The 20238-nt window shown below is 41.2% G+C and overlaps 1 protein-coding gene across 2 annotated transcripts in view; it reads right to left on the bottom strand.

The window, feature by feature from the left end:
* Positions 1-20238, bottom strand: part of ATAD2B (ATPase family AAA domain containing 2B) — a 170917-nt gene that overhangs the window by 10957 nt on the left and 139722 nt on the right. For both annotated transcript variants that reach the window (XM_074947518.1, XM_074947519.1), the window contains exon 25: positions 267-962. In XM_074947518.1, the coding sequence (XP_074803619.1) occupies positions 267-962 (696 nt within the window). The remainder of the gene's footprint in view (positions 1-266; positions 963-20238) is intronic.

The raw sequence follows: 20238 nt of genomic DNA, 5'->3' as shown, positions 1-20238 counted from the left end.
CTGTATATTCGCAGTTTCCCCTCAGAAACCACACAGAAGCATATAGAACATTGTCAATACTAAGGTAGACTTATTTATCTAAGGAAATGTGACCAAAAATGGCATTTACTATGGCATTGTTATAAGAATATTAGATGTTCAAAATGTCCAGGTTGCAGTTCACAAAACACACTACTCACCTGCTATTGCAACAAACAAAGTATACCCATCTATATTTACTTTTGCATTAATCTCAGTACTGGACGTACTGAAAACGTAAACCATACCTTCTTTTTCTGGTTCAATATCTTTAGTCTCAACGTCTGTGCTGCTCAGTGGTGTCTTTTCATTATTGCTGTATTGTGGTACTTCAGTATTAGACTGTTTCACCAAATCAGCTCCCTGATTTTCACCAGAAGCTTCTGTTTTTTCCTTTGGCTGATCTTCAGACACAGCTTTTTGCTCATTACGAGACAAATCACTGTCACATGCTGAAACATTAACTGGTTCTGCTTTACCATTCTGACATTCTGGAACAGCTATCCCCTCTAAGCTGTGTGCCTCACCGTTCACACAGTCCCACTTAGATGGAGACTCCTTCCTTGATTCCTTTTCAGCATTCACAGTAAGACTGTCATTTACTAACAGGGATTCATTTGAACTCTCTTCTTCTGTTGATGCAAAACTGTTTTCTTTCCCTACTGTCCCATTGTTAAGTCTCTGCTCTGCATCTATATCCATGATATCACAAGAGGATTCATCATTTGTCATAGACAGATCTCCCATTTCCTCTCCATTCTCCTCAATGCAGTCTGTGCTGATTTCTAGCTCCCCATTCTCCAGCAGCTTCCTGCCATCCCCATGATTTTCATCATCAGCAAATTTTGCATCATCTTCATCTTTCTTCAAATTGTTGACTTTTCTCTTTTTAATAATGCCTTTACCCCACTGCGAACGTCGTCTTGATTTCCTCCTTATTCGAACTGAATTGGAAGAGACAGAAAACATGTCACTTTTAAATGCACACACATCTGCAACACATGCGTCAGGATAATTGACTACAAACTAACAAAAAGAAAAGGAGTACTTGTGGCATCTTAGAGACTAACAAATTTATTTGAGCATAAGCTTTTGTGATGAATCATAGAATCATAGAATATCAGGGTTGGAAGGGACCCCAGAAGGTCATCTAGTCCAACCCCCTGCTCGAAGCAGGACCAATTCCCAGTTAAATCATCCCAGCCAGGGCTTTGTCAAGCCTGACCTTAAAAACCTCTAAGGAAGGAGATTCTACCACCTCCCTAGGTAACGCATTCCAGTGTTTCACCACCCTCTTAGTGAAAAAGTTTTTCCTAATATCCAATCTAAACCTACCCCATTGCAACTTGAGACCATTACTCCTCGTTCTGTCATCTGCTACCATTGAGAACAGTCTAGAGCCATCCTCTTTGGAACCCCCTTTCAGGTAGTTGAAAGCAGCTATCAAATCCCCCCTCATTCTTCTCTTCTGCAGACTAAACAATCCCAGCTCCCTCAGCCTCTCTTCATAAGTCATGTGCTCTAGACCCCTAATCATTTTTGTTGCCCTTCGCTGGACTCTCTCCAATTTATCCACATCCTTCTTGTAGTGTGGGGCCCAAAACTGGACACAGTACTCCAGATGAGGCCTCACCAGTGTCGAATAGAGGGGAACGATCACATCCCTCGATCTGCTCGCTATGCCCCTACTTATACATCCCAAAATGCCATTGGCCTTCTTGGCAACAAGGGCACACTGATGAGCTACAGCATGAGCTACAAAAGCTTATGCTCAAATAAATTTGTTAGTTTCTAAGGTGCCACAAGTACTCCTTTTCTTTTTGCGAATACAGACTAACACAGCTGTTACTCTGATACATACTAACAGACACCCACCATTCCCAAACTTTCCACAGGGGGGGATTTTCAAATTAGCATTGAGCTAATTCTGCTCCCACTGAAATCAACAGAAAATGAACTCCCACTGGCTTCAATGAGAGCAGAGTCAGGCCAATGCCGATCAATTCTGAAAGTTCCACCCATCGTGGATATTTTACACTAACCAAGTATGCAGGAAGCACTGATTAAATTAATTGGTAAGGCCACTCCTTTTTCCTTCATCACATTCTTCATGAAAACCCACTTCTATTTAGACCACTAAATATCAGACAGATAATTATAGCTGTGTGATGCAGAATTTGAGGAAAGCCAAATTTTACTCTTTTTTTTTTTTTTTTAAACTCTTTCAGATGACTTGGAACTATTATGTTGTGCAAGAATTAAGCTGCATAAGCTCATGACCTTAGTTTCATTACCCTTGTCCTCCTCCCTCCTACTGTATACTTTGTTTCAACTTAGATTATATACTGTCTGGGATGGGGCAGTGTCTTCTAAGTGTGTATGTGCACTGTGTCTAGGACAATGGGACCCCAATCTGAAAAAGGGTTTTTGGTGATTGTCCTAATATAAACTTCAAACAATAGCTCAGGAAGAGTATTCACCTGTAATGTTGAATTTCAGTGTTCCTTGTAAGAGCACAGATGATGAGAAAAAGTGTATCTTAGTAGACTGAGCAAAGACTGGCAGATGGGAACTCCTGGATTCCAATTCCTGCTCTGATACAGATTACTTATGCTCTTTGGCAAGTTATAACCACTTTGCAAAAGATTTTCCACCTAAAAATGGGGGCTGCTATACTTAAAGTTGTCACATTGTTTTCTCTGGAGAGATACTGCCAGCACAAATCAGTATTAAGGGGAAGCTCTCTCAAAGTGACAGTCTTTCAAAATGAAAAAAACTAAGTCCATTAACTAAACCTACCCACCTCACTGGGTCAGTTATGAAAATCAGTGTTCACAAAGTTGCTCTGAAGATGCTAGTACCATGTGAGTGCTGCACATTAAATGACAAGAGCTCAGAGAAACATAACTAAATGTAATGTTGTGAATGCCTTCCCTGAAAGTGCCACTTAATCTGATAATTTAACTAGTTTCAAGACTTTACTAACTACAACATTAACAAAAAATGTCATTAACTTTTTAGTGTAAAAAGTTCTTAAAAGGACACATTCACCTTGAAAAATCATAATTCTACCTGAAAAGTATATACATACTATTGTTACGAGTAACTTCTAAGAATACTAGAACTGAAAGAGTTCTGAGAAATTTTTGTTTTCTCCCAGCTTAGTTTGTGTATTCAACAGCACTTTCTACACAGTCAGTTTCTCTGTATTGTTAATGATCAGCTGCATTTGTATCATGCACAACTTTGGTGGCACTCATATACACTTTTCCAGGTTCTGCAAGAAGGCCTTCACCAATTTTTTTGTCAAGGTCCAAATTTATTGGTCAAGGTATAGTCAAGGACCAAACTCCAGAGAAAATTAAAAAAAAAAATAATAAGTAGTAGTAGTAAATAAAAAGATTTCAGGGTCCATTTAAAAGATATTCAATAGAACTGGATCCATGACAGATCCCTGCGGGATCCCACTCAATATGCTCTTCCACCTCTATTGCGAACCATTGTTAACGACTCTCTGAATACAGTTTTCCAGCAAGTTGTACACCCACCTTATAGTAGGTTCCTCTAGATCAGTCGTTCTCAACCAGGGATCCGGGGCCCCATAGGGGGCCACAAGCAGGTTTCAGAGGGTCTGCCACGCAGGACCAGTGTTAGACTCGCTGGGGCCCAAGGCAGAGAGCCAAAGCCTCACCGCATAGGCCTGAAGCCCAGGGCCCAGAGCCCTGTCACCTGGGGCTAAAGCCGAAGCCTCAGCAATGTAGCTTTGTGGGGGCCCCTGTGGCATGGGACCCCAGACAATTGCCCTGGCTTTTATATGCAGAAAAACAGTTGTAGCACAGGTGGGCCATGCAGTTTTTATAGCACGTTGGGGTAGGCCTCAGAAAGAAAAATTTGAGAACCCTGATCTAGGGTGTATTTCTCTAGTTTATGAGACACTCGTGAGACTGTACCAAAAGCCTTACTATGGTGGAGATATGAGACATCTACTTCATCTTCCCATCCACAAGCCTTGTTACCTTGTCAAAGAAGGATATTAGGTTGGTTTAACAGGATTTGTTCTTGACAAATCCATGTTGACTGTTATTTATTACCTAATTTTCTTCTAGGTGCTTACAAATTGATTGTTTGATTATTTTCTTCATAATCTTTCTGGGCATCCAAGTTAAGCTGATTGGTCTATAATTCCCTGGATTGTCTTTATTCACCTTTTTATAGATAAATACCATAAATACTTTTCCTTGACTTTAGCAAAGCTTTTGACAGTCTCCCACAGTATTCTTGCCAGCAAGTTAAAGAAGTATGGGCTGGATGAATGGACTACAAGGTGGATAGAAAGTTGGCTAGATTGTCGGGCTCCACGGGTAGTGATCAATGGCTCCATGTCTAGTTGGCAGCCGGTATCAAGTGGAGTGCCCCAAGGGTCGGTCCTCAGGCCGGTTTTGTTCAATATCTTCATAAATGATCTGGAGGATGGCGTGGATTACACTCTCAGCAAGTTTGCAGATGACACTAAACTGGGAGGAGAGGTAGAAACACTGGAGGGTAGGGATAGGATACAGAGGGACCTGGACAAATTAGAGGATTGGGCCAAAAGAAATCTGATGAGGTTCAACAAGGACAAGTGCAGAGTCCTGCACTTAGGACCGAAGAATCCCATGCACCGCTACAGACTAGGGACCGAATGGCTAGGCAGCAGTTCTGCAGAAAAGGACATAGGGGTTACAGTGGACAAGAAGCTGGATATGAGTCAACAGTGTGCCCTTGTTGCCAAGAAGGCTAACGGCATTTTGGGATGTATAAGTAGGAGCGTTGCCAGATCGAGGGACGTAATTGTTCCCCTCTATTCGACATTGGTGAGGCCTCATCTGGAGTAGTGTGTCCAGTTTTGGGCCCCACACTACAAGGAGGAGTGGAAATATTGGAAAGCGTTCAGCGGAGGGCAACAAACATGATTAGGGGACTGGAACACATGACTTATGAGGAGAGGCTGAGGGAACTGGGATTGTTTAGTTTGCGGAAGAGAAGAATGAGGGGAGATTTGATAGCTGCTTTCAACTACCTGAAAGGGGGGTTCCAAAAAGAGGATGGATCTAGACTGTTCTCAGTGGTAGCTGATGACAGAACAAGGAGTAATGGTCTCAAGTTGCAGTGGGGGAGGTTTAGGTTGGATATTAGGAAAAACTTTTTCACTAGGAGGGTGGTGAAGCACTGGAATGCGTTACCTAGGGAGGTGGTGGAATCTCCTTCCTTTGAAGTTTTTAAGGTCAGGCTTGACAAAGCCCTGGCTGGGATGATTTAACTGGGAATTGGTCCTGCTTTGAGCAGGGGGTTGGACTAGATGACCTCCTGAGGTCCCTTCCAACCCTGATATTCTATGATTCTATGATATTTGCCCTTTTCCAGTACTAGGATCTCTCCCCCATCTTTCACAAATTCTCAGATAATTGCTAATGGCTCAGAGATCTCTTCAGCCAGTTTCTTAAATATTCTAGGATGTATTTCATCAGACCTTGCTGACTTGAAGACATCTAACTTGTGAAAGTAATTCTTTACTACTACTTTTCCTATTTTAGCATCAGATCCCACCCCGTTTATATTTATGGCTCATTATGTTAGTCCAATCGCTGCTAATTTTTTTGGTGAAAACTGAAGCAAAAAAAGACATTTAATACTTCAGACATTGCTGTGTTTTCTGTTATTGCCTTTCCCTCCAATTACTGAATGAGGTCTACCCTGTCCATGGTTTTCCTCTTGCTTCTCATGTATCTGTTAAAACGCTTTCTTGTTCCCCTTCACATTCATAGCTAGTTCAACTTTATTTTGTGCCTTGTTCTAATTTTGTCCCTGCATGCCTGTGTTATTTTTTTTATATTCATCCCTTCTTAATTTGACCTAATTTCCACTTCTTGTGTGATTCTTTTTTGAATTTCAGATCACTGAAGATCTCCTGGTTAAGCCAGGGTGACCTCTTACCATACTTCCTATCTCTCATATTCATTGGGATAGTTTGCTTTGTGCCCTTAATAATTTATCTTTTTAAAAAACCCTGCCAACTCTCCTTTCCGTTAGGCTTGCTTCCCACAGGATCTTACCTACCAATTCTCTGAGTTTGCTGAAGTCTGCCTTCTTGAAATCCATTGTTTTTATTCTGTTTTCCCTCCTCCCATTCCTTAGAATCATGAACTCGTGATCACTTTTACCCAAGTTGCCTTCCACTTTCAAACTCTCAACCAGTGCCTCCCTATTTGTCAAAATGAAATCTAGAACAGCCCCTCCCCCTAGATGCTTTCTGTAATCTCTGAAATAAAAAATTGTCTCCAATGCACTCCAAGAACTTGCTGAGTAATCTGTGACCTGCTGTATTATTTTCCCTACAGATCTCTGGGTAGTTCAAGTCCCCATCACCCCCAAGACCTATGCTTTAGATGATTTTGTTAGCTGCTTAAAAAAGCCTCATCCACCTCTTATTCCTCATTAGGTGGTCTATAATAGACCCCTACCATGACATCACCTTTGTTTTTTTTACTCCTTTTATCCTTACCCAGAGACTTTCAACAAATCTGTCTCCAATTTCCATCTCAACATCAAGGTAAGACCTCCTCCCTTTTTTCCTTGCCTGTCCTTCCTGAGCAAGCTGTACCCTTCTATACAAATATTCCAGTCATTCCTCCTCACTAGCCAGTTTGTATCCAAAGATACTCTTCCCTTACTCAGCAGGTGAACCCCATCTCTGCTCAACAGTCCTTTCCCCCCAGAACAGCACCCCGCGGTCAAGGAAGCCAAAGCCCTCCTGGTGACACCATCGGAACAGCCACGCATTAACCTCTAGGATGCATTAGTCTCTGCCTGGGCCCCTACCTTTGACCAGAAGGATCAAAGAGAACATCACCTGCACCCCCAATTACTCCACCTTTACTCCTGGAGCCTGACAGTCACTTCTGATCTGCTCAGGACATACCTTGCAGTATCATTAGTGCCTACGTGGATACATGGGGTAGTAGACAGAGGGCTGGATGATTCTTGACAATCCCTCTGTAACATCTCAGATACGGGTCCCTGGCAGGCAGCATACCTTCCTGGATGCCATGTCAGGGTGACAGAAGGGTGCCTCCGACCCCTTGAGGGTACACAGCTTAGAATCATAGAATATCAGGGTTGGAAGGGACCTCAGGAGGTCATCTAGTCCAACCCCCTGCTCAAAGCAGGACCAATCCCCAACTAAATCATCCCAGCCAGGGCTTTGTCAAGCCTGACCTTAAAAACTTCAAAGGAAGGAGATTCCACCACCTCCCTAGGTAACGCATTCCAGTGCTTCACCACCCTCCTAGTGAAAAAGTTTTTCCTAATATCCAACCTAAACCTCCCCCACTGCAACTTGAGACCATTACTCCTTGTTCTGTCATCAGCTACCACTGAGAACAGTCTAGATCCATCCTCTTTTTGGAACCCCTTTCAGGTAGTTGAAAGCAGCTATCAAATCCCCCCTCATTCTTCTCTTCCGCAGACTAAACAATCCCAGTTCCCTCAGCCTCTCCTCATAAGTCATGTGTTCCAGTCCCCTAATCATGTTTGTTGCCCTCCGCTGAACGCTTTCCAATTTTTCCACATCCTTCTTGTAGTGTGGGGCCCAAAACTGGACACAGTACTCCAGATGAGGACTCACCAATGTTGAATAGAGGGGAACAATTACGTCCCTCGATCTGGCAACGCTCCTACTTATACATCCCAAAATGCCGTTAGCCTTCTTGGCAACAAGGGCACACTGTTGACTCATATCCAGCTTCTTGTCCACTGTAACCCCTAGGTCCTTTTCTGCAGAACTGCTGCCTAGCCATTCGGTCCCTAGTCTGTAGCGGTGCATGGGATTCTTCGGTCCTAAGTGCAGGACTCTGCACTTGTCCTTGTTGAACCTCATCAGATTTCTTTTGGCCCAATCCTCTAATTTGTCCAGGTCCCTCTGTATCCTATCCCTACCCTCCAGTGTTTCTACCTCTCCTCCCAGTTTAGTGTCATCTGCAAACTTGCTGAGAGTGTAATCCACGCCATCCTCCAGATCATTTATGAAGATATTGAACAAAACCGGCCCCAGGACCGACCCTTGGGGAACTCCGCTTGATACCGGCTGCCAACTAGACATGGAGCCATTGATCATTACCCGTGGAGCCCGACAATCTAGCCAACTTTCTATCCACCTTGTAGTCCATTCATCCAGCCCATACTACTTTAACTTGCTGGCAAGAATACTGTGGGACACCGTGTCAAAAGCTTTGCTAAAGTCGACGAACACATCCACCGCTTTCCCCCCATCCACAGAGCCAGTTATCTCGTCATAGAAAGCAATTAGATTAGTCAGGCATGACTTGCCCTTGGTGAATCCATGCTGACTGTTCCTGATCACTTTCCTCTCCTCTAAGTGCTTCAGAATTGATTCCTTGAGGACCTGCTCCATGATTTTTCCAGGGACTGAGGTGAGGCTGACTGGCCTGTAGTTCCCAGGATTCTCCTCCTTCCCTTTTTTAAAGATGGGCACTACATTAGCCTTTTTCCAGTCGTCCGGGACTTCCCCGGATCGCCATGAGTTTTCAAAGATAATGGCCAACGGCTCTGCAATCACATCCGCCAACTCCTTTAGCGCTCTCGGATGTAGGGCATCCAGCCCCATGGACTTGTGCTCGTCCAGCTTTTCTAAATAGCTTCTCCTCCTCCATCTTTGCAGGCAATTCCTCATCCCTTGTTGCCAGGTTAGAATAACTGTTTTTCATCACTATGATAAGTAGGTTGGGAGCAGGGATGGAGCACTGCCTGCTGCCTGAAGTAACCAGCAGCCAGTGTCCTCCCTGTGACAGAGCCATATCCTCCTACCCCGGTGGTGACACAGCTGTCTTCTCTAGCTAGATAGTTTCCTCAGCCTTGGCAGTCTCCATATGAATATTCTCAATGAATTCCTTGTGTGCATGGATGCTCTTCAGCCTAGCTACCTCCTCCTCTACCTCTCCCCACCTCCTTCCTGAGAGATTTCACCCACAGGCACCTTTCACATTGGACGATTTCCTCAGCTTGGTTTTCTATGAAAGGGAAATGCAGGCCACTGTCCAGATCCTGGTATGGATTTGTAGACTGAGGCATCCATGGCCAGGGTCTTTGTCTGGACACAGGTGCAGGTGGAGGAGACAGGAGCAGCATTGACACTGGCAATGTGGCCTTTCCTAATCACAGCAATTATATTGCGACTCCCTCCAACAAATTCCCGTTTGCTAGTTCCTCTTGGTCGTTTAGCCTCTGGCTTTTAAAACTCTCTCTCCTATGTCAGCCCAACCCCATCGTCAATCACACCGGGGAAGAGTGATCTCAAGGCTGACTAAAGCTGATCAAAAATGATCAAGGGAACAAAGTCTCAAACAATCCCTAAACACAGAATCCCGACTGACACTGTAACTTTAAGTAACCCAAAAGAGAGAGAAAAAAAACGAACCACCAAACAAGCTCACTCACCTCAAGATTAAGAAAGAAGATTGAAGGGGGACTTGGTAACAATCTTCAAGTATACAAAAGGCTGTTATAAAGAGAAGGGTGATAAATTGTTCTCCTTAACCACTGAGAACAGGAGAAGTAATGGGCTTAAATTGCAACAAGAGATTTAGCTTTGACATTACGAAAAACTTCCAATGTTTAACTACCCTTACAGTTAGGAACAAATTACCTAGGGAGGTTGTGAAATCTTCATGATTGTCTAAACCATTCTTAAGAACCTCCAAACACCTGACAGGGATGATATAGATACTACTTAGTCCTGCCTCAGTGCCAGGAACTGGAATAGATGACCTGTCAAGGTCCCTTGCAGTGCTACATTTCTATGATTCTACCCATCAGCCCCACTCTCTCCATCACCAATTACTCCACCTAAGTGAGCAAAGGAATGGGTATCTAAACAATTGCACACCTTTTAAAAAAAAAAACTGTTTCCTTTTATACATAGCAAGAAGCTTGATGTTCTCATAATTTTCATTCAAAATTCTTCAAACTGATACTGAAGTTCAAAAAGCTCCAGAAAAGTGCACTGGGTGGGTGATGATGGTAAATTACTTTGAAGATTAAAATAAAATATATTCATATTAATACATATGCATGTGCATGTATTACAATACACACACACGGAGTCTTGCCTCTGCTTTATTAACAAATTGTTCTCAACCCAACAATTAAGGTCATTTTTGTCTATGTTTCATGCAAGAGAAAATTCAGTCACCATTCAGTTCACAGATGTGTGTTTCCATTTTATTCTACAAACTTCTAATGAAATGAATGGGCAACATGCATGACAAGACATAGCATATGAAAAAAAATTCTATTAGCTTTGTGTGATGACAACTTATTGTACAGGAGACAACCTAGCGTGGAAAAATATTCGCTTTTATTACAAATATATGGACCTTAAGGTCCTACAAAGATGATCTGTAGTAATATAATAGCTTACGCTTACACAGCACCTTTACAAATACACTATACAGACTAAGAATAACATCATGCACCACTGAAATGTAGCAAGATGTAGATTGGGGAAAATCCAACTGTCCCTTAGTTCCTTCACCAAACACAAAATCCAGGTGTTACAGGATTCCATAGTAGTGGGAAATGAGGGCAGATCATTGAATCTCTATGGACAACAAATCTAGAAGAAACACATTCACTGTAAGGTAAGTAACCATATCTTTGAGTGCTTGTCCATATATATTTATATATTCCATTGTTGGTAACTCACAAGCAGTGACCTAAGAGTCTAGCTGAACAATGATTGTAAGACAGTCCTGCCAATGTGTACATCAGATATTGATGTTGTTACTATGGAATAATGTTAGATAAATGTACACTCTGAACTCCAGGTAACTGCCCTACATATCTCTACTATTAAAACTTTTCTCAAAAATGCTACAAGGGCTGCTTGAACTCTCACAGAGTGGACTGTAACCCTCAATGGTAGATCTAAATTGGCTATTGCATAAAACAACTTAATGCATTCAGAAATCCACTAGAAAGTGTCTGTGTTGATATAACCTGTCCTTTCACCTTATATCCATAAGATACAAACAATCTAGGGCACATCCTAAATGGCCTAGACAGGTAGAAGGAAGGTGCCCTAATTACATCTAAGTTATGAAGTTTAGCTTCCTCCTTGTATTTGTTGGAACATGGATGTGGGAAAGAAAACAGGCAGATATATTATTTGATTGAGATGGAAATTACAGACTATCTTAGGCAGGAACTTCAAGTGAGGTCTCAAGGGCACCCTATCGTTATGAAATGCCATGTATGGAAGCCCTGTGACAAGTGCTTGTATCTCCTCAGCTTCTAGCAGATGTCTTTGCTACAAAAAAGGCTGCTTTGATGGATAAATTAAATGGGGAACATGTAGCTAGTAGCTCAACAGTTGGACGCATCATCAACCAGTTAGTACAATGTTGAGATCCCAAGGAGAAGACCCCGAATATACCTAGATAAGGCACTTCATGAACCTAGCTACTGTAGAGTGTGAGAAGGTCAAATATTCCTGAATTGGCAGATGGACCCTTAAGGAGCTCACAGATAGTCCAGAGATTCTTACCAATAGAAGGTATTCTGATATTTCAAGTATCTGATCCTGACAAAGAGATAACTGATGGTGGTGTGCCTAGACCGCAAATCTCTTCCACTTAGAGTAATCAAGCCTCGTAGAGTCCTCTTTACAGTACATAAGAATATTCTGTAGCTGAGATGAACAGGTCATCTCCACAGATCTTAAGCAGCCAGCATCCATGCCATGAGGTACAGGGAAGGTGGACCCAAACGGAGAATCTGCAGCGTCTTTGGGATACCACACTGGGGTGAAAAGGCAACTGGATTGGAGGTTGAACAGAGAGATTCACTGAGATTTTGAACTAAACAACCCTGGCTTGCCTGGTGCTATTCTGGTTGAGTCCTGCCTGAGTGTTCTGAAAACTATCAAGATTAGAACAATGGAATCTGATGGTAATCATATATTCTATATATAATCATATACTCAGGAACCAGGGGATCAGGAATGTGTTGGATGCAAATCCTTGACTCTGCCCTGCTCTGGAACAGAACTTGTGACTAGTTTTTTCTCTTTGATTGTGTTCCAGGTCTATGTCTGTTTGACCACGCCTGATGAATGTATCTTGAATAATGGTATCTTTTACTGACCACTCATGGTTATTCTTAAATTGTCTGCTTCAATACCGCTGACGTGCTCAGCACCAAAGGAGATATCCTTTACTACCGATAGTATCAGTGAGTCTGGTACTGAAGAAACTATAAGGTCTCAACACAGTGTAGGATTTCAATATGGAGTACGCCAGTATTGTAGGCAGGTGAACAGAAAGTGTTGGTACCGGGGCCTCAGTGACAAGAGGTTGGAACCAAGTAATTTCTGAGGTACTGATGATCTGTATATGCAGACAAGCCAGCGGGAATAATTTTTGAGGATGAGTGCTCAGGCTTTTCATCCAGGGTCTGAAGAGGAATGCACTGGCCTCCTCAAAAAGAGCAACTTCAGGTGAGACTCTAGCCTTGAGTTCTCTAAGAACAATTTACAAATGGCACATCACTGAGACACAATAAGCATTTTGCATACCCATTTCTAAGAGGCATTACGGTCTCGAGTGAAGGGCAGTTTCTAAAGCCGGAGATTTGTGTTCCATCATGACTGGCCCCGGTCCTGGTAAAATTTCAGACAAAGAAGAAAAAGTTTCTTCTTCTTAGATATCAAAGGTTACTCCTAATGACTAAGTACCTATCTATTACAATATAATTGATAGACCCCACAGTGGGCAAGAAGCTCGGACACTGAAAGTTCCAACTTGTAGCCACAGGCAAGCAGTGATAAGTAACTGAGGAACGGCTGGGGATAGCCCAAACCCTATATGCTCTTGGGTGGGAGACACAAGGACATTCAGCGCACAGGTGCAACCCCAATGAACAATGCTGGCCAAAACAATCTGAACTTGAGTACACAGGGGGCATACTGACCAAAAGTGGAATATATATGGACAAGCATTCAAAAGATGAACCTGACTTCTCTTACTCAAGAAGGGAGACACAAATATGTAATCCTTTCATCATTTAGCATAAACCTTCTCCCATTCCAATCATTATATAGCATTACAATAGTTAATTTTGGGATAGGGCAGACAGACACACAAAAATTAAAAAGAAAAATTATGCCAATTAAAAGAAAAATGAAAACAGATTAACTTCATCTGTGGAGTCCAGTTATATACAGTCAATCTATATGGTCCAGAGCCTTTGTACTCCTGTTGAGCATCTCTATAAGTGGTAGCTATTACAGGTGTTGACATGACTGGCCAATTCAGTTGGCTCTTCAGGCCCACTGAATACCACCCTTCATATCACAATAAAGTGACGTAATTATGAACAACTGCAAAGCTCCGTAGGTCATATTCCATTCCAGAAGTATTAACTTAAGTACAGCCTTTTACTTTAAGTTTATTTAAAAAATCCAGACAGATGTTTCACATCATTGGCCAGAAGAGAATGTTGTGAAGTCTTTTCATTGCAAGATTGGTTTCTATGTCAAAAGGAGAAATTAAAATTAATGAAAACACAGAACGAAAGAACATGGCTCAGAAAATAAAGCACACAAAAGAAAAAGGTGGAAAACAAAACTACAGGTAGAAAGTCAAAAACCGTTCTGTAACAATGTACAGCAACCTTTAGCCCAATACTTTACACAATCTAATGCATAATCATCACATACTCTGTTTACCGTCTTCTTGTACTAATACCTGCAGTGTTCATGGTCAAATTGATGATTTGAGTATAAACCTTGTGAACTCAGAAAAACTCATTTGCAAGAGAAAAGACTTTTCCTCAGTAGTCCCCTTGCGGGCATGACGTAAATGTAACATGGCTGGTGATCAGAATGTTTACAGACATATGAAGACTTCTCATACAAAGAGAGGCTGAACAGGTTGGGATTATTTGAGTTAGGGAGGAGACAAATATGAAGTGTGTTGAGAGAGAAGTGTACAAAAGAAAAAAATACAGAAAAAGTCATTCAGGAGCTCCCACTGCCTCTATCATAACACAAAACAAAAAGATTCAATTTAATTGAAAGGCAACATATTTAAAAAGAACAAAACATTATTTTTACGCAATCCATAATTAGCCTATGGGACTTACTGCCACCGGATATTGAGAACAAGAGTTTAATGGGATTAAAAAAGCAACTAGAGAGTCAAGAGTAACAAAAAACATCCATAGTTTCGTTACATAGGATTTTTTCTTTTTTTTTAAATTAGAAGCTATAAAAGCCTAATTCTTAAAGGCTTAGAAAGGCATTAACTAAAATAGTTAAGAAGTTTGCCTCAAAAACCAGCAATATATGATTGTGAACTGTGGGATTTCTTGCACCTTCCTGTGAAACATCTGTTTCTAGCTCATGTCAGAGACATGAAATTGCTTTAAATGGAACACTGCTCTGATCCAGCATGGCAAGTCTTGTATGTTCCTAATACAAAACTATGTATGGTATAGTCATGATCTACAGTAGTTGTCTGAGCTCAGGCTAGAAAAACAGGGACTCCTGAGTTCTAATTTCAGGTAGTAACTCCATCTGCACCCACCGCTCAAACACTCAATGTCAATAATACTTCCCTCTACCTCACTATAAGATTGTTCTGAGGATTAATTAGTGTGTGTAACTCACTTTGAAGATGACGATTTTTTTAATGTTTTAAAAAGTTTCCTTTAAAGTTCAGGAGGCTTGTCAACTAAACCACCCTCTTAAGAAGCTGCATCATCTATTATTTGAAATGAAGCAATATAGCAGAGGTCTATGTGGCTGGGTCTATACTTCTTGCCCACAATTTTTTTTTACCTTTGTTATGCTATCATCACTGCAGTTCCATCAGAAGCAGCAACACTTGAAACACTAGCCTAACAAGGCATCAGCAGCTACCAGCATTTTAATCCGTGTCAGTCATCTTAACCCTTCAGTTCTAGGTGACAGTTAAAATGCCATCAGACACGGGTGCTGAAATTCCAGAATAAACAGTGTAGATTTTGGTCACAAATGCAGAAACTGGTTAAAATTGTCAAAAAATATTAGGCAGCCAGTGTTTCCGCTCCTCCCTCAGGATCTCTCGCTTGTTTTAGAGTCGCTAGTCAATACTAGTTAACGTCTGCTAAGCATTCAGAAGTCATCTCAAAGAGAAGGGAAAGGAAACTGAATAAATGGAATTTGCGTGGAGGGAGTGAGAATGAAGAAAAAGAGGATGAGTAATGGAAAGAGAATTTTTTTCTTTTTAACATTGCTGTAGAAAAATTGTCACCATCCCCCCCAAAAAGTAGCAGAGCTTTCTTTATCCTTCCACCAGAAGGTTAACAGGCATCAAAACTTAGGTCATTTGCAAATTCTGGTGAAGACTAATCTATCCTAAGCCACAGCTTTTACTTAAATACACTAAACATTGGTTTTATTCAGGAAGTATGTCTCCCCCCCCGGTCATTTCCTTGGTTGGTCTCAGCACCAGACAGCTTCACAGACAGTCTGGCTTACTCTAGTAGGATAAAGTCAGTAATATGTTTCTCCTATTATTTTTACTTGCTGTAAAATAAATTTTAATCTGAAGTTTGGAATTTAATTCTATTTTTAATACTTCACTAGCTTTAAAATAAATCTACAAGAATTCTCCTTCCTGCAATTGTCAAACACGGATAAGACATTAGGAGCACCTCTCACTCCACATAACAAGTTGTGCAGGTTCTTATGCAAGCAGAACAGCACTTGGTCAGTCTACTCCACCAATTTAATACAGTACTATTGAATACAGCAAAAAAAGCAAATCTTCCCCACAGGGACCATCTGGATGTAACACTGAAGCATCTGACTGTAAGACAGCAAAATAATGTGCTACATGCTCCATCTACTGGCAAGACACAGCAATATGAACTAAGTTTTATTACAGCAACTTTGCAATAGTTAAAGGGGCACTTCTAGCTGTTGTAGCCTCCAAAACGTATATTTTAAACTGCTTCAGCAGTGACTAATTTACCAGCTACCCGGGACAAGACACACCACCAGCACTGTCTCATCCACTTCTCTCTCTCTCACACACACACACGCCCCCCTGTCACTCATGTCATACCACTGTAAACCCCACTCACCCTTCACTTATATCACTGGTGTGTTCCCACAAAACTTACACCCAAGTCACATCAGTGTCACCTCCACATAGGGCAAAGTTAGATGCCCTGGTGGTAAAACACCCGAGTCCACATGAGCCCTGTCTACACTACATCTTTCCTTGTTGCTGTCACTGGTGGATCTGATGAATTATAGGTTCCCTATTTTGCCAGGGTACGTGGAGCGTACACAAAGCTATTTTTAGCAAATATTCCCCATTGGTACTACCAGATTTAGTGTACACAATTGTAAAAACATTGAAAGCTGCCAGAGCCTAGGACTAGGGTGACCAGATGTCCTAATTTTATAGGTACAGTCCCGATTTTGGGGGCTATTACCCTCCACCATCCCCTTCCCCGATTTTTTACACTTGCTATCTGGTCACCCTACCTAGGACAGCCACCAGTGTAACTGAACTAGGGATAACAAACTGTTGGGATTTTATATTTTTGGTATTTATTTTAAATTAATTTTAATCCAACACTACATGGCCTATTTGCTCGCCAGGACCTCAGAATTGCTATAGCTTCATTTTATAATTGCAATCTCTACCAATTTCTTTTATATATTTAGTAAACACTGGGTTTTGTCTGTATAGACAGCAGAGCTCTAACAGCTTTGGAAAAGGATGCAGAACTTAATACCAAAGAAAAGGCAAGATATACCCCTCAAAAGTACCAGTAAAAGAAGATTCTGATGCTACAAAACTATTTTACGCACAAAACTAAAAAGTCTACCCTGCACTTAAATTATTGCTTAAGAAATCTGACTGACAGTAAAAAATAAAAATATCTCAGAGGCCTGACTGTAAGAATGATCCATGTTTTCAAGGTAACGTGAAGTAGAATTAACTATCAACTCAAAGTGTGAAAACAGTATGCCAAGGATATTATGAAAATGCCAACACTGAACTTCACAATATGGATAGCACAAGAGAAGTAGCAAACACAATCAGAAGCATATGGTCAAATTTAGCTCTTGGTGTAAATCCAGAATAACTTCATTTACTTCAGTGGATAACAACGTATCAGAAGAGAATGTAGTTCATAATAAAGAATAGGCTAAACTGAGCCAAGCTGAAGGTATCCATCAGTTGGTATTTTCAGGGATGAATTTTCATCAGTTCCTATTAGAATAACCCTTTTAAGTCATCTACAATGTGACATAGCTTCAACCAATGGTAGTAAAAGTGGAAGTCACAATCTAGAAGCAGCTCAACTGCCTTTTTCACCATGTCATTTAACCCTGAGAAACATAATTGCACTGGTATAGAGAGAGACCTTGAGCTTTAATCAGTGAGAAACAAGCATTCCAAAATACATTACTAACATTAAAATTAAAAGTATGGCACCAATTTCACAAAGTAGTAAATAGGTGAAATCCAAATGATAGGAATGCACTAGTCTTGGTTATTCTTGACCATGAATCTTTATTTGATAAAATGTAACTGCAATTCTTTGCTAAACTTGTTTTAGTAGTAGTTTTGCATAAACAATCATTCTTTTTTTTACAATTTTGCAAAGCCACTGAAATATCTGAGGGGGAAAAAAAAGTCTCTTCTCCAGTATGGTTCCCAAGGAGAAGATGCGCAACAGCTTGCTTTATAAAAGGGTTTATTATTATATGTTTCATATGACTTACCCCAATTTTTGGCAACTATTCTCTAAATGTCATAAAGAAATCTCCTGGAAGAGAAAACTGATCAGGAAGATGCTACAATTGCATACAAAAAGACTACATCAAAGCTAGATCAACATCATTTATAAGGAAAAATTGAATTTGGTTTCAGCCTTAAAGAAAAAAATGGAAGTCTGTTTCAGAAATGCTAACTATAAAGAACAGTTTTGGTCCCATATAATCAAACTATATCAATCATTTTCTGATATTACTATTAAGTTTCTAAGTCAAATGTTGCCAAACTTTTTTGATAGCAAAGACTACCTCATCCCCTCCTAATTTCACTGACCTGTAAATCACAAAACATCCTACTCTGGCTCTAAAATATTCCCCCTCCATTCAGAATCAGTCCTTTCCAAACCAATCACACACAAACTATCCACACATTATGACAGTCAACAGAAATCTGTCGAAGGTACTTCAGTTTTAATCTCTCTTCCAAAGGATTTCCTTTTTGCTTTTCTATAAACAAAATAATCTTCTAGATAATACTTAGTCCTGCTTCAGTGTAGAGGATTAGACTAGATGACCTATCGAAGTCCCTTCCAGTTCTACGTTTCTATGATTCTAAGATTATCTTCTGCAATCTGTTTTACCACCACCTCACAAAATCAGTCCTGCCCCACAATCTACTGCCATTCAAGCTCCCTTGTTCCTCGCTTAGTCCTGCTCTTCCTTTGCTTGAGGCTGTCCCCTCACTCCCTTCCCTGCTTCCAGCTTCTTTCTCATGCTTGTTCCGGGCCCCAAGACCCACAGTTCTTTCTCCCTAGTCTCCAGATCCTGTGCCTCCACCTCCTTGACCCTCTTCCCCAAGATACTGGTGGTCCATCCTGGCTATTCATTTAATTCTCTGTTTCTTCCTCTAGTTCCCAGATACCTCACCCCAGCCCTGCAGCAGCCTAACCCAGCTCCCTTCTTACCACCTAGGTTACAGACTGCCTCCTGCCTGCTCCCAAATCTCAGCCAGCCCTGTAGTTTTCTTCTCTCCCACTCTCCATAGTTCCAGATCTTCCTGAGAACAGTGCCTTGACACTAGCTCAGTTTGCACTTATATATTGGAGAAGATGGCAGTTCCTTCCGTTGATGGCTCCTCGCTGTACCCCTGAGGCAACAGCCAGCGTGTCACCTATAGAGGGTCAGGAAGAGAGAGGAAGGAAGCAGCAAGTTTTTCTAATACAATAGTGACTAGTGGCGCTGACCCTCCTTTCCACAAGAGTCCTGGCTGGAAATGAAGGAAGGAACCAGTAGCACAGCACCTCAAAGACCACCAGGAAGCACTCTGTGGACCACAGTGTGGCAATCTGATTTAGGGCACATAAGAACTGAGTGCAAACAATCATGGGCCACCTTCTTTTCTACCTTTATTTTTATGTGAAGTGTCCACATTTTTCTTTATTCATGTGGCAAAATGAGAACACAGAAAGCAAACTTCTGCTTCCACTATTTTAGAACATCTCAAACAGTTACTTCATATTGCTGATTATTTAATTCCTTAAGCACAGGAACTGAAGGACTGGGCAAGAAACAAGGCCACAAATACAGGCCACAGACTGGAATTATTTGATGCCAAATCTATCCTATATATTTCCAAAACATTTTTTGGTGCCAGGAAGGTCGCATCATTACCATGCCAAAAACACACAAAGCGGGTGAGGGAATAATATCTTTTACTGGACCAACTTCTATTGGTAGAAGAGACCAGCTTTCAAGCTACAGAGATCTCTTCTTCAAGCTTATCTCTTCCACCAACAGATGTTGGTCCAATAAAAGATGTTACCACACCTTGTGTCTCTCATATCCTGGGACCAACACTCATGCACGGACGGATGCATGCACACAGCCCCTTCCCCCCAAAAGTACACTGGAGAAAAAGGAAAGATCAGTGAAAAAATTTCCCGCTTCGATCTATGTGAACTTCCCTAAGAAGTTATCCAGTTTTTGCTTAAATATTTATAATTGACCCCACAGTTTCAACTGGAAGCTCATTCACTAGTCTCAGTGAATTGCCCCCACACATTCCCTCTGATATGCCCCCTTATTCTGGTTGGTCAAATAAGCTCACATAGTACAATTTTATAACCAAGCTCACTGCAACTCATTTAATTACGTTTATCAGTAAACGTCTCAAGAATAGTTGTTAGTCCCTATTATTACCTAAACCACATTCAGAAAACCTATACAGCATACCATCAAACATAATACAAGATACTTTTGTACTTTAGAATTGATGTCCTGATTCTGCAAGGTGCTGGACAACCTCATCTTCCATTTATTTAAATGAGATAAGTTGAGGGTGCCCATCAACTTTCAGCACTGGACACTTAAGTTGCTCACAACTGGAT

This window comes from Natator depressus, chromosome 3 (genome assembly GCF_965152275.1).
Source record: "Natator depressus isolate rNatDep1 chromosome 3, rNatDep2.hap1, whole genome shotgun sequence".
NCBI lineage: Eukaryota > Metazoa > Chordata > Testudines > Cheloniidae > Natator > Natator depressus.
Note: the sequence above shows the minus strand (reverse complement) of the source record. Positions and strands in the feature narration are given on the sequence as shown.